The 13,497-nt window shown below is 51.6% G+C and overlaps 5 protein-coding genes across 5 annotated transcripts; 4 read left to right on the top strand and 1 right to left on the bottom strand.

The window, feature by feature from the left end:
- Positions 1 to 721: 721 nt before the first annotated feature.
- On the bottom strand, positions 722 to 2,474 carry ASPACDRAFT_50754 (cytochrome P450; the record flags this gene model as incomplete). The annotated part of the gene is made up of 5 exons (XM_020202391.1): positions 722 to 902; positions 982 to 1,148; positions 1,212 to 1,319; positions 1,382 to 2,232; positions 2,282 to 2,474. The coding sequence occupies 5 exons, from the start codon at positions 2,472 to 2,474 to the stop codon at positions 722 to 724; spliced, it is 1,500 nt and encodes a 499-aa protein (XP_020058324.1).
- A 554-nt stretch (positions 2,475 to 3,028) lies between these two features.
- On the top strand, positions 3,029 to 4,742 carry ASPACDRAFT_58369 (uncharacterized protein; the record flags this gene model as incomplete). Its single annotated transcript, XM_020203339.1, has 8 exons — positions 3,029 to 3,189; positions 3,271 to 3,394; positions 3,450 to 3,729; positions 3,798 to 3,831; positions 3,972 to 4,097; positions 4,245 to 4,496; positions 4,594 to 4,652; positions 4,684 to 4,742. 8 exons carry the CDS (start codon positions 3,029 to 3,031, stop codon positions 4,740 to 4,742), a joined length of 1,095 nt encoding a protein of 364 aa, XP_020058323.1.
- Positions 4,743 to 6,290: 1,548 nt separating this feature from the next.
- On the top strand, positions 6,291 to 7,602 carry ASPACDRAFT_58368 (uncharacterized protein; the record flags this gene model as incomplete). Its single annotated transcript, XM_020203338.1, has 4 exons — positions 6,291 to 6,530; positions 6,619 to 6,737; positions 6,807 to 7,453; positions 7,532 to 7,602. The coding sequence occupies 4 exons, from the start codon at positions 6,291 to 6,293 to the stop codon at positions 7,600 to 7,602; spliced, it is 1,077 nt and encodes a 358-aa protein (XP_020058322.1).
- Positions 7,603 to 9,451: 1,849 nt separating this feature from the next.
- ASPACDRAFT_25331 (uncharacterized protein) lies at positions 9,452 to 11,532 on the top strand (the record flags this gene model as incomplete). Its single annotated transcript, XM_020199324.1, has 6 exons — positions 9,452 to 9,691; positions 9,750 to 9,993; positions 10,058 to 10,213; positions 10,272 to 10,507; positions 10,563 to 10,603; positions 10,659 to 11,532. 6 exons carry the CDS (start codon positions 9,452 to 9,454, stop codon positions 11,530 to 11,532), a joined length of 1,791 nt encoding a protein of 596 aa, XP_020058321.1.
- A 710-nt stretch (positions 11,533 to 12,242) lies between these two features.
- Positions 12,243 to 13,087, top strand: ASPACDRAFT_114473 (general stress protein). Its single transcript, XM_020195805.1, has 2 exons — positions 12,243 to 12,579; positions 12,663 to 13,087. Exons 1-2 carry the CDS (start codon positions 12,454 to 12,456, stop codon positions 12,846 to 12,848), a joined length of 312 nt encoding a protein of 103 aa, XP_020058320.1. The 5' UTR covers positions 12,243 to 12,453; the 3' UTR covers positions 12,849 to 13,087.
- The last annotated feature ends 410 nt before the right edge of the window (positions 13,088 to 13,497 follow it).

Raw genomic sequence — 13,497 nt, 5'->3', positions numbered from 1 at the left:
TGAATAGCTGATTGACTCAAGCCGAACATGAAAGACAGGAACATGGATGATCACAATGGCGTCCGGGGGAAAGAACATAATCCATCTCCCGTGCTTCGGTGGGATCTGCGCCGAATGTCCGCAATGCTTGATAGTCTTGGCACCCGTCTTATTGCCTTGTCTACCTTGGCGATGGGCCTTTTTCGACACTATAGTTGTCGACAATGGGAGCGGAGCTAGTGAAAACATCGTGGCTGACTGCGTATCCAAAGGTACTTTTTGGCTAGTGATCTGATGCTGATGGATGGATCATAGGTCAAGACTCGATGTGACCCAGTCACCTGTGCCAAGAATCTGTGTCCACACCGGTGCCTTTATAGGTGTGCGTGCTGATAATCTGCAACGTCTAAATTTTGTAGTCCCGATTTTTGGTGTGGAGGCGCATGCAACTGCGGGTGCGGCTGCAGCTGCGCACCACCCTGCGGATGCGGGCTTCCTTCTTGTCCAGAAGAGCATTATGCAATCTGTGTACTAGGATCCTTTTGTAAGTACTACAATTAACGAATCACAGAGAAACATCAACATTGATTGAACTGGATCTCCTGCTAGCACAATCGCACCAGAAATCGCGTCAACCACCTAGATTGCTGCAAGTGCGGTTGCGCAGCATCACAAATCACCCTCAACAGAAGGAATAGATCGAATGCACGAATAGAACTTGGCGGCTGAGTCGTAAGCCCGCTCAAGGCCTGTCTTCTAGGGCTCCCACAACCCTAGCTTTGAGAGTCCACGTCCCCTCCTCCGGCCTCTGCACAATCATCTCGCGAGTAAAGGCCATCCTCTCGGGAGGCGTGTCGCAGAGCTCCAGATCAAAGCGAAACACGATTGTGGCTAGCGTTGTGTAGACCTCCGCATAGGATAAACTACAAAGAGAGAGATACTCGTCAGCATCCGCCCAATACATCATACTGCATTTAGAAGAGATCAGCCAGGAAACCTTACTTGATCCCAACACAAGCTCTCGTGCCCCTTGTGAAAGGTACCAGATACTTTGAGAGATTCACACCTCTTTCAGTCGCAGTGATCCACCGTTCTGGATCGAAGGATTCGGGATTTGGGAATATCTCGGGACTGCGGTGCAGGAAGTAGCTGCTCGTGCTCATCAGGGTCTATAGGAATTGCCTTGAGTAACAATACGTGGCCGCAGAGGGGACCCATCCGTCAGCACTCACACCGGGAGGTATCGCATAGCCATTGTAATGTAAGGTCTCGTGTGGGGCCACTCGCGAAGGACGCATTGCAACCGCACCTAGTCGAAGCGATTCATTCACCACGGCCGCCTGTCCAAGAATTCGTGAGGCTATTATACAGAAAGCACGAGTCTTATGGAATGAAAACCCACCAAGTAGGGCAACCGCTCGACCTGAGGCCAAGGGACTCTGCCATCGGATCGTGACACAATCGTCTCCACTTCCTCGCGCAGCCGAAAGAACATCTCCTTGTCACGCAGCAAATGATACATTGCAAACGTCAGAGTGGCCGCGGTGGTTTCTGTACCTCCAATCAGCAAGATAAAGCTTTCATCGCGCAACCGAGCCAGCGATCGCTCCGCCACAGGCACGGCGGGGTCCGTCAAACATCCATAAATTGTGCGCAGTCTCTCCCTGCTGTTCGATTGCAGGCATTCCTCAGACTGCCGCGCAATGCGATCTTGCATATCATAGACAGCCGCGAGCTTGGGCTTCACCCAGCGAATCCACCGGCCGGGCAAGGCTTTCAGGATCCTCGGTAACAGTGGCCAGAACTGGAAGAGATGGCAGGTGTCCGTGATCTCGGCCACTGCGTGCCAGGTGCCGTTGTTCTCGAAATGCTTGGATGCCAGACAGCCGGTGTCCTGGCCGTACAGGTAGTGCGTGATTATATCGCCCGTGAGCGCCACGAATGCGTCGCTCAGGTTGATCACTGCCACCTCCTTAGCGGCCATGATGAGATGCTCACAGAGAAGATCGATTTTTCCGTAGATCACAGGCATCAAGGCACTAACACTTTTCTTGGAGAAGAATGGGTTGAGCTGATTGCGGCGAGACCGGTGGAGGTCGTGGTCGACCGTCGCCAGCGCGGCATGGGGCGAGGCGAGGAATGCCACCATCTGCGGGTCCTTGTCTCGTCGCCTGCCTGCTCCCGCATAGATCTCGTCATAGAAGGCAAAATCGACGATGTGGACTTCTCGTGGGTTGATCCGCACGATGGGTCCTGGAGAAATCCGTGAGCCTGAGTTGCCTCAAGGGGAAACGCCACTGACCATATTTCTCGTGCATCTTCTTGACTTCCCAGATGAACTTGCCGCCTCGGATAACGTCGTAGTAAAACTCATGGAAATGTGTCATGGCGGCCAACTTTGGTCCAGGGAGCGACCTCAGTGGATGGAAATACAGACGGTAAAGATATTTTGTTACAAGGAACAAGAACACTGTGGTGAGAGCAACAGTCCACATCTTGAGATGATCAATGTCAAGGGATTTGAAAGTCACTTCTTGGCGGGTTAAGAGATTGGAGAATGCGCAGGTCAGGATGCTACCTAAGTTTTCCTTTTTTCCACCAGAACGGAACTTGGTTTGATTATGTACTGCTGGATCGCGCTGTATGCCACCATTGAGTCACAGGTTTACGTCAATGCTATTTTTCGCTTTCGGCTAATGCATGATCTATGCTAGAGGCATCTGCACCTCGATGCAGCCACGCCTTTGGGGTTGGCACTTGAACCAAAGTCGTAAATATCAGTTCCCGAACCCGAGATGCGAACCCACCGCAAGGGGCTTGTAATCTCTGACCATTCATGGCTAAGCAACCATACCCCTCCCTCCTAAATGAAGATCGCTTCGCATTCAATAGTCTAAACTACGACTCTGAGCATTCTCGTGGGAAACAAACGCTGAATTATAAATATATTGCCGCCCTCAATGCTCTCCGGGCAGAGAATCACCCTCACTGACATCGCAGTCTCAATCCACCTTCAACCTTTCTACCCCCTCAACCCAATATTCCTACTATGAGGAGAAGCCAGGAGAACCCTTCGCTTATGTCCCGATTACAGGGCCAGATATTGATCATCCCAGAGCTGCTAGCACGAGTCTACGCGGACTGGGATGCTGACAGACATTCTCATGAATTGGATGTTCGAGCCAACATAGAAGAATATTTCCTAAACCGGTGAGGAGACTCACCCTCCCTCCTTGCATCGCTAGCTTTTGTTGCCTATGGGCATTGTGCTGATACAACTATACCCGCCAGCTGGTGCCCGGATCGCAAGAAACGCCAACAACTGATCAAAAGCAATTCGGCCATGTTGGCCGGATACTTCTGGTCCGGCAGTGCTGTTGAAAGATTCCTTCCTCTGGCCAAGTTCATGTATTGGGTAAGGAAGTCGACCAGCGTGACCTTCATCCTAGAATACCTGGACACTAACGCAGATGGCTACAATAGTTCTTTCTCTGGGACGATGGTACACAACGGCCACAGCCTTGCTAGCCCTTCTAAACCACGCACTGATACCTTACTTAGAGATTGATTGCGGTCGACTTGCAAACGATGCCAAAGGTACACAAGCTTACCGCGAAAGCACCCTCGCGTTTCTGAAACGCACATTAGAGCCGGAGATGCTCGAATCTGGTTCGAGCTATGATGCGGCGGACCATAATAGCGGGTGTTTTGACGAAATATCCCCCGTCCTGCGATCTGGGACCACAGTTGGTATGTATGGCCCATACATCTGCCGAGGTGTTGATAGACGGTACTCACTATTAACCTACGAAATTTAGAATCACTTCGCCGGTTCGCAGATTCCCTCTATGAGTACGTGGACTCGGTGTGCGCTGTCCAAGAAACCCGCGAAGAACGGTTACCAGGCCTAGATTGCTATTTCGCGAACAGAGAGTTGTCGATCGGAGCGTACCCTTGTATCATGGCGATGGAGTGAGTATACCCCTCTTCAGATGTTTTTGGCAGAGGGGGTTTCTCATCGAAACCAGATTTGCATACGACGTTCGGGTCCCGAATTGGATCTACGAGGATTCGCATATGCGAAGCATGTTTCGCGAAACGGCCATCTCCTGCATCATGTCAGTACTACGCATCCCGCGGTCTGCTTTGACTCGGCCGCAGCTAACAGATATTTAGTGTTAATGATATTATCTCGCTGCGGAAAGAGCTGGTCAGTACGTTCCCACGGTGCCAATGAGGTGAAACATGTGTGTGTAACTAACCAGACTGCGTCAGATGGCGGGTCAACTCGACAGTCTCATCCCACTGAAGATGCTGCGCGATCCTTCTCTGAGTGCGCAAGACGCTATGAACGAGGCATGCGCAGATTTGATCCAATCGAAAAGAGTCTTTCAGGAAGCCGAGTCGTCACTGTCGGATAGTGACGAGTTCAGACAGCTGAGCGCAGCTACCAAGGCCGACGTTCGCATGCTCCTCACGGGATGCAAGAATATGATGGTGGGCAACGTTAAGTGGTCGTAAGTCCCGTTCCACTCGAGGTCCTGCCAGCTCTCACAATACTAATCGGTTGTTTCTGAGCATAGATTCGCAAATGACCGGTATCTTTCTCAAAAGGATTCCCAAGATCGCGTTATTCGGCTCCACCTATGATACCGTCCCCGCACCCATTATGTGTTTCTCCATTGGTACTTTATCCTGTTATAGCAAGGAGAGGCATCCAGGAAGCCTTGGTTCTCTATCTATTTTACGTTATCGATTGGTAAAGCATGAAGGTTATCTGTCAATCTATATTAAAGGCTTTCATCTTTTGGTATGTTATATGTACTGTAGATAGAAGTCCCTGGAAGTTGTTCGTATCTTACGTAGAAGCGAACCGCAGGAATGCGGGCAGGCCAGAGGGCGACAAATAGGCCAAATTGAGTGCCCGTAATTGCGGTCATACTCACCTTCTCCAGCACGAACAAAATGTAGGGGATCAGCTGGATGACAATTGCTGCACTAGCGAGACTACTAAAGTAGTCGATGTCAGATTGCTGATCTTCTCCCTGCGCTAATCCGCACCTGCATCCGCACCGCCTGTACCATAACCCCACCTCCACCCGCATCTACAGCCGCATCACACAAGCAGCGGTGAGCATTTGCATCCCGTGAAGGAGAGGGTAGCCCAATCTCGGTGACTTTGGGATGATTACCGGATCAGCTCGAGAAGCATACACGCTCACCTACCAGGTGAGAAACGAAGCTTGGAAGTGGAAGCAAGGGCCAGATCCGTCCCTCCAAGCCTAAAGCCGAGCCAAATCCATGAGCCCCACTTTTTAATGCAAGATACAGTCCTCGTGATTTGCGAAAGATAAGCCATCACATCAGTCGCAAGGGATTAACCCGCAACCCGGCTGACAGCTACGAGCTGGATTCTAATTCTTGTATACTGCAGCATATTCCATCTCTGAAGAAGACACAAAAGTATTCCGTATCTGCTCATGAGAGCTTTGCAGTATGGCCCCGACCGAAGCAGAAGTTCCGTCCTCTCCCGTGGTCTGTTTGGCCTGCAAAGCGGGCAAGAGGCGATGTGACAAATTGACGCCTACATGCTCGCGCTGCAAGAAGTACGTATCTCCTGTGATATATTCTATCTGTCTTCGACGGTAGGCTCATTGGTCGATGGGTTCTAGACTCGACCGAAAGTGCTCATACCCCCTGACGTCGCCTCCAGTTTCTGCGGCTGCCCGTGCGGATGCGGTACCCCGGGTGCGGGAGACCGCGCCCTGTGCTTGTGTGAGATGCAGTGCTCAAAAGAGGAAATGCGATCGACTCATCCCTGGGTGTTCCCGCTGTCTGAGGTGAGTACTTTAGTCCGTCGCCAGGGGGCTACCAGCTAGTCTGGCTGACCGCATACCACACATGGCGAGGCTGCGCCTGAGCCTGGGCTTGAAGCGTGGCGATTACTGTACATGACAGACTGACATCGGGGTCTGAACCTACAGACTTGGCCTCGGCTGCTTTTACAATCTCCATCCCACTGACTCCACGCGTGTGAGAGGAAGTCACCGAGCAAGGGAAGACGTGCGCGGCGGCCTAGGGCAACCTCAGCATGGCCCTAGCATCCCGACAGAAGCACCCATCCCAGTTCAAGGCTACATGCCGACCCTGTTGAAGTTTTGTAAGTCCCACCTTCAAGGGTCTGTAGTAGGCGTACCCCTATTCCCAACTTGGAACTACAAAAGGAAGTGAGAGACTTACGAGATTCGACCCGGTGAGTCCCAGTCTGCACCTCCGTCGCCATTCCCGCCGATGTAGCCAAGCCCGATAGCATGGCCGTGCATCTGAGCTCCGAGTGGATGCGCAATGCCACGGCAAACGCATCCTTGTTCCACGCCACGCTCTTCAGCGCCTCCGCGTCCATTGATATCCTGCGGGGCTCCAGGAACAACCGAGTCACGCTGTACCATCAAACCTGCGCCATCCGGCTTCTGAACCAGACCCTAAATAAAGACACGGTCGAGCTCAATTATGCCGCGATCGGGACGGTGGTCCCTTTGATCTTCTATAATGTACGTTTCGCCGCGGCAACCGCCATTTCCCTGTTGTGTTGACTAACTCGACCCCCTTGTCTCACGTGGGGTGGGGGACTGGCTGTAGATGGTCGCATTGGATATCGATTCGGCGGTTGCGCATCAGAAAGGGCTAACCATGATGCTCTTGTCACTTCCGACGGAGAAGCGGGATGAGCTAGGACCACTGCTGGGGGTTATCAAACTGTGAGGCTGAAGCGCTCAAAAAAGCCCTTCCACAATTCTCGTAATGCACCGGAACTAATGATCTCTTAGGGCATTGCTCTCCTTCTCCTGTATCTTCGACGTCCCGCCCGCCTGGGACTGTCTAACATTCCCCGATGTCCGCCCGCATTCCATACTGCGGTCCGTGATTGCCAGCATGACACAACAAAGCAATACTGGCTCAATCTTCACTCCGACAACCGTCGATAACATCCTTGACATCTACGCGGCCATTTCCCAGTTGCAGGCGATAGCAGACCACCCGACACTAGAGGACGTCACCGCAGCAGATATCCACCAGATGCGCCATCTTCTCAAGACCCTTGATCCTCTCCGCCCCCGAAAGGCAGCACAACCCACCTCCGCATCATCTCCCACCAGCACTGAGGAGAAGCTCAACGTGTGTTGCAGCCTTGCCACATCAATCCTCTCGCGACTTCTGCGTGCGGATGCCCCGTTATATGAGGAAAGTACGCTGCAAGCGGAGCTCAACCAACTCACCCAACGAATCACCGAGATCGACGCGGCGTTCTGGATCCGACGGGCGCCGGAAACGTTGACCTGGCTCATCTTCACGGGGGCGGCCACCGCCCCTACCAGCCTGGATCGCGGGCGGTTGATTCTGTACGGGGGGACGGTCCTCACCGCTGTTGATTCGGACAAGTTGGTGCTCGTTAGGCAGGGATGGGTGTATCTTGGTCTGTTGAGAAATATTCGGCGGTTGCGTGGGATTCATGCCTAGGGGGTTTGTGCTGTGGGCAAGATTGTGCATATAGGTAGGGATGTGGATGAGTCGCAGGTTGGGGATTTCTCCTCGGGGGCAACGGGCTGCGCTATTGGGATATAGATACTGTTGGTGGACAGTTAGGATTGATACGTGGCTGTTATATGTTTATCGGAGGATGGTGTCTAAGGCTATATGACTGATCTAGTTTTGAAAGAGGGACAATCCGAGGTTAAGGACAATTCAGTAGTGTATTGATCATGCGCAAAAACTCCATTGGATTATCGGTGCGTTTCTGATGCAGTCCGTCCGCGGTCCGAGGGATTTGATCCAAGGCGTTTGACCAGGCTACTTGCACATATTAATATGTTACCTAGTTCATTAACCAATCAACCACCATAGAATCTAAGATTTGACACTATACCGCCCATTCCTCATCTTCATCGAACTGCTACGAGCTATAATCCCGAAGCTTCTCAGGGCCCTGGGACAAGTCCTTCTATATATCCATTGTTCCTAAATAGTGGAGTCCAAGACTTTCTGTAATCAACGAAATGTCTGACGTTGTCAAGCTGATCTACTAAGAAAAAATCCGCACATTTCTTTATTAACAAGTGGTCAATACCTACACTTTTTTTTAAAGAAATTTTATATCCAAAAAAATTCTGAATACACATTCGAGTCTTAAGAAATTCATTGTTAGAAAGAATATTAAGTTGTTTTTCATGAATTGATCCATAAGAAATCCTTCACATTGGACGCTCGCTCGTGCCTGTCGGAGCCAGACATGCCGTTTAGATGGATGTCTTTAAACAACTGCACAACATGAGGGTATGAAGTAATCATGGTATCGGTCGCCTGAGAGACGAAAAATAGCGTTGGCTCTAGATGTCATAGACTGAATGCTCTGATTCCAGGTGGGACTCTCGGCTAGCCCATGAAACTATCGATGGGACTTTGTGAATGCTTCTCTTCAGCCGGAGGAGCAAGGATCTGGTTCGTAATTAGACTCTCTTTCCTGAGATGATGTTCTGTTACCGCGGAGTCTAAGATAATCTGATTGGATATTTGGCAGGTGATACCGGCGCATTCTGCAAGCCTGAAATTTTATGAACTGAAGCACCAAAATTGATGAATCGTTGCCGGTTCTTGAAAATGAATTTAGAATGATATACAGTGGATGTGGTATTCGTTTATCTATGTCTCTGAACTGTATAAGAAAAACAACAGGAGTCACCAAATTGATGTTGTCTCAATATATAGAGCTGTTCATTACACAATCTGACATCAGATATTCTCATCGTTCAAGTAGGATAAGCTCAATTTACAGGCATGCGCATCGGCCTCAGTCACAACCAGCTGCTGAGCTCTACTTCCTCATTGGCGCGTAGCGTAATCCGAGCTCTACATCCCTGACCGCTTTCTCCTTCAAACTGTGTGGTCATGTGTTCTTGATGCCTCACGCGAGAACGTTATGTCTAATCTATTGTACCATCCATCCATTTATTCCGAGAAACACATAGCTATACAGTGAATACACCGCACAAGCAAAAGAAGTACTTGCCTGATGAGCTTGGTGGTCATATGCTTCATTCCGGATCGCATAAAGGTAAGGATTACATAATAATGCAGGTGTGCACGTTGCTTAGGGTGTGGTTAGTGAAAATCAGCCTTCTGGACCGAGAAGACAGGGTATGACTCAATCCTCGTCCTGAACACCAAAGCAATTCTCCATAGACACAGAAGAAAGGGGAGGTGTTTCGGATAGGGTAATGATGCAATGACGTCGACATGTGGTATGGATAACATCTCCCCGCGCCCGGAAAAAGTGAATTGAAACCCGGTATTCGCTCATACGCAGCCGTAACACTTGACCGGTGATGCAATGCGCACACGAAGGCCGCTGGACGCATAAAGCCCATGCATTTAGCCACACGCTCGTCGGCAATACCACCGCCACCATAATGCAACAATGGGAAACGAATCTTACACCGATCTGCTGATTATTGGCGCCGGCCCGGCCGGGCTGATGGCAGCCTGCTGGGCGGCGCAGTTTCAGATGCAGACGCGGATCATCGAGCAGAAGCCCGGGCGGACGCCGACGGGCCACGCGGACGGGCTGCAGAGTCGCACGCTGGAGATCCTGGACAGTTTCGGGATCGTCGATCCCATTCTGCGGAAGTCAGTGCGGCATACGGAGATGGCATATTGGGTGAGTACTGTCGCATCAGCTGTGGCTGGGCTACGGGGGCCTAATCAAGAGAGTGTAGGCGATGAACGAGAGCACAGGGCACATTGAGCGGCGCAAACGGGCCCCGTCATCGCCCGGGAGCTCAGTGTATGATCAGCGGCTGCTGAACCAGGGCGCTACGGAGCAGGTTTTCCTCGACTATCTCCACGAGAAGGGGATGCAGGTTGAATACGGGACCAGAGCACGGGAATTGACGCTGTCGGAGTCTAATTCCGAGACGGATCACAAAGTGGTCGTCGAGGTCGTGTCGGGCGAGGCGCAGGGTAAGCTTTTCTCGGGGAGGGACCTTATCTTTTCGTGCATTGGAACCCGGCTTACATCCCCAAGACACAACCGATGGCTCAAAGACGATTCATTGTCGCTATCTGATTGCATGTGACGGTGCACGTGGCTGGACCCGGAACCAGTTGCACGTCCCGGTCGATAAGAATCTGGGGGAGTCGACCTGGGCGGTCTTTGACATTGCTCCTATCACCGATTTTCGTACGTACATCGTGCAATCCTATGACATTGATCAGAATCCATGCTGAACATCCAACAGCGGACATTCGTCTATCGTGCGCGATCAGCTCCGGGGACCGTGGCAGTATGATGACCGCACCCCGAGAGAATCGGCTGGTTCGGTTCTACATCCATCCGAAGGGCGACAAGGAGCTCTGCAATGGCCACGATACAACGCATGAGCCGTCGCTCGATGAGCTTGTTGGGACGGCAGACAGCTTGATGAAACCGTACAAGTTGAGGTACCAGCACTGTGACTGGTACTCTATATATTCGGTATGTACATGACATCCGAACACTTCTCCCGTATAGCCTAACTCACAAGACACAGATAAAACAGCAGCTTGTCAAGCAACTCCGGCCCCACAACAGGTAACGTCGGCCTGAACTCAGTCTCATACAAGACTTTACACTTACTGGTGCCAAGGGTATTTCTGGCCGGCGATGCTGCCCACACTCACTCCCCCAAGGCAGGTCAAGGAATGAATGTGTCGATGCAGGATACATACAACCTGGTCTGGAAGATAGGTGCGGTCATCACCGGAGCCGTTAGCTCAAGAATACTAGAGACATACGAGTCCGAACGACGACCGGTGGCAGAGGAATTGTTAGAGCTAGATGCGCAGTTGGTCGGGGCGTATGAGAAAGACGCCGGCGCGGCCAAGGGGATTGAATCGGTTCGGGATCAGTACTCTGAGTTTATATCGGGTCTAGGGGTGACGTATGGTCCTGGTCTCCTCGTTGCAGACCAGACTACACAGAGCATGGCAAGGAACAGCAAAGTCGGAAGACGGTTAGATCCGTTCTATGTGGTCAATCATGCCGAAGGCGCATCAATCAACTTGATGACCAGACTTCCCAGCGATGGGTCGTGGAGACTGCTGGTATTTGCCGGGGATATTCGTGAAGCCGATCATCGTGTGCGTTTGAACTCATTCGCCAAAACTTTCAACCAGCAGCCGTTGCTTCCACGCATGTGTGAGAAGCGATACGGGACCCGTTCTGGGTGGCTCTTGGAGGCCATCCTCATCCATGCGAGCCCGCGTACATCTGTGGAGGCCCTTGAACTCCCGGAGATGTTTCACCCGTTTGACGAGACGTGGGGATGGGACTACACGAGAGTATTCGCGGACGAGGGTTCATACAGCCCAGGTTGTCGTGGTGCCTACGACGGCTATGGGATTGACAAGAATGCTGGCTGCGTGGTACTCTGTCGACCGGACCAACATGTTGGTTGGATCGGGGCCATGGAGGACGTGACTGATCTAGAGAATTACTTTTCTGCCTTCATAGACAAGTAAGAGGATGGGCGTCATGTACAGAATGGCTAATATGCCTACAATGTAATTACAGGTCTTGAATGAAGAGCAATCCGAAAGAAATAATCTCTTATCATTGCAATGTCAATATGATTACCATGTCAAACTACACGAGTATAGCGTAAATTGGTCTCTTGGAGTCCGTTCTTTTGAACCGGCTATGCAGGACTCGCTTACCAGCAATGAATACAGCCAACAAATAGGTTATCGAACTGCCAAATCCTACCCTTTCTGGCATCGATCTCATGTCTCATGTCTCATCATGAGTCCCTCCTGCTACGAAACACACCCTGCACGACACAAGCATTAGATGCCGATCAAATGATCTATCGCATTCCAGATGCAGATCAGGGTCCACGCGAGCGCCCCACTTCCGTCATGATGAAGTACGGTCACTCCACACTTTCGTCTCTTGCGGCCTAACCCTAACTCCTCTTCCCCGGCAACTTCTTCAACTGGCCACACCACCTCCGCAATGCAGGTCCCTCGAAACTCAATCCCAGAGACTCCCTGCACCAGCTCATCATGATGACCACATTCAGCAGGGCAGGAACCATCGAAAATCCTCGGTCTGCTCACCGATCTACCGGCACTTGTCTCGATCGATTGGCAGTAATTCTTCTGTCGAAAAGGAGGGGTCCGGTACTTTTCTGGAAGAGTCGGGTGACTTCACACCCGTACTTTCCCCTCAACCACCGCATCATCGCCTCGTATCAACACCTCGCAGGGATACGTAAGGTAGGAGCCGGAGTGACATCAACTGGGAATCATCCTCTGCTCAATTGACTACATACACAGGCATAAATACCGCTATCGCAACTCTGTTATCAAAATCCAACTCAGAAACCTACGAACGAACATTATCATCAACCTAAACCAATACCAACCAGCCAAACCACCAAAATGGCCCACAACACCAACCCCGGCAACTTTTCCAACCGCCCCCACGAGGAAGTGCAAAACATCGCCCGCAAGGGCGGCCAATCCAGCCACTCTGGCGGTTTCGCCAGCATGGACGAGGATAAGCAGGTGAGTTTCGCATCTTCCCTGTCCCCTATCTCTTATCATCTCCCCTCCAACCCTCCCCCGAATCCGTAGTTAACCCAATACAGCGCGAAATCGCCTCGATGGGCGGCCACGCCTCCAGCGGCAGCTTCCAGCCGGGCGACCCGCGCGCCCGCGAGGCAGGCCACAAGGGCGGGCAGCACTCCGGCGGCAGCTTCGAGCCCGGCGACCCCCGTGCCCGCGAGGCCGGGCGGAAGGGCGGCTCCCGCACCGCGGACACCCCGGAGGAGTAAGAGGCTCAAAACCCATCCACCCCCAACGTTCGATTGTACAAGGTTGGGGGGATTATGACGTGATGCTCGATTGCGATGTGAAATGATTTGATTGGATTATCCCGTCCTGCATGGAATGAAGTCGAACGAGAATGGGAAACTGAATGTACACTAGTTTTGAGAATCGTGAGTGGCAAATGGTGGTGGATATGTTTACATCGAATGAACAAAGTACGAAGGTGCAGTACAGTACACCACTTAAGAGATTCCATTTTTAGCATCCATGACATTTCGTCCGTGTAGAAGCACAGACCCCAGCAAAAACCCACAAACTAACCCCCTCCCAGACTAGTCAGCGTCGATCGCGCAAATCCCTCGAATTCTAAATTGTGAATCGTACTTTTTTCCCACCCCCAAACCCACATCCAACGAAAAAAACTCTCCGAAAAGGAACGGACGGAAAGGCTAACGCGGGTGAAACACGGCAGGGTTGGGGAAGCAAGCTTGGACGTTGAAACATGCTTGGCCGCAGAACCCACCCCATACGTAGCTAAAGTTAGTGAGAGTGAGTACGGTGGAGTGGCGAGAAAGGATTCACATCAATCCTGTTTCCACTGACTAAGCTCCGCGCGGTGGGGTAATGGCCTGCCTGTTCGGGTAAGCCCGACAG

Source organism: Aspergillus aculeatus (assembly GCF_001890905.1).
Source record: "Aspergillus aculeatus ATCC 16872 unplaced genomic scaffold ASPACscaffold_4, whole genome shotgun sequence".
In the NCBI taxonomy this organism is placed as follows: Eukaryota; Fungi; Ascomycota; class Eurotiomycetes; order Eurotiales; family Aspergillaceae; genus Aspergillus; species Aspergillus aculeatus.
This window is presented reverse-complemented; position numbering and strand designations above follow the sequence as displayed.

Bases quoted from the DNA above. Each gene is read 5' to 3' on its own strand.
- ASPACDRAFT_114473 (XM_020195805.1), top strand. From the start codon at position 12,454: ATGGCCCACAACACCAACCCCGGCAACTTTTCCAACCGCCCCCACGAG. The intron at 12,580-12,662 runs GTGAGTTTCGCA...AACCCAATACAG, and splicing joins GCATGGACGAGGATAAGCAG to CGCGAAATCGCCTCGATGGG.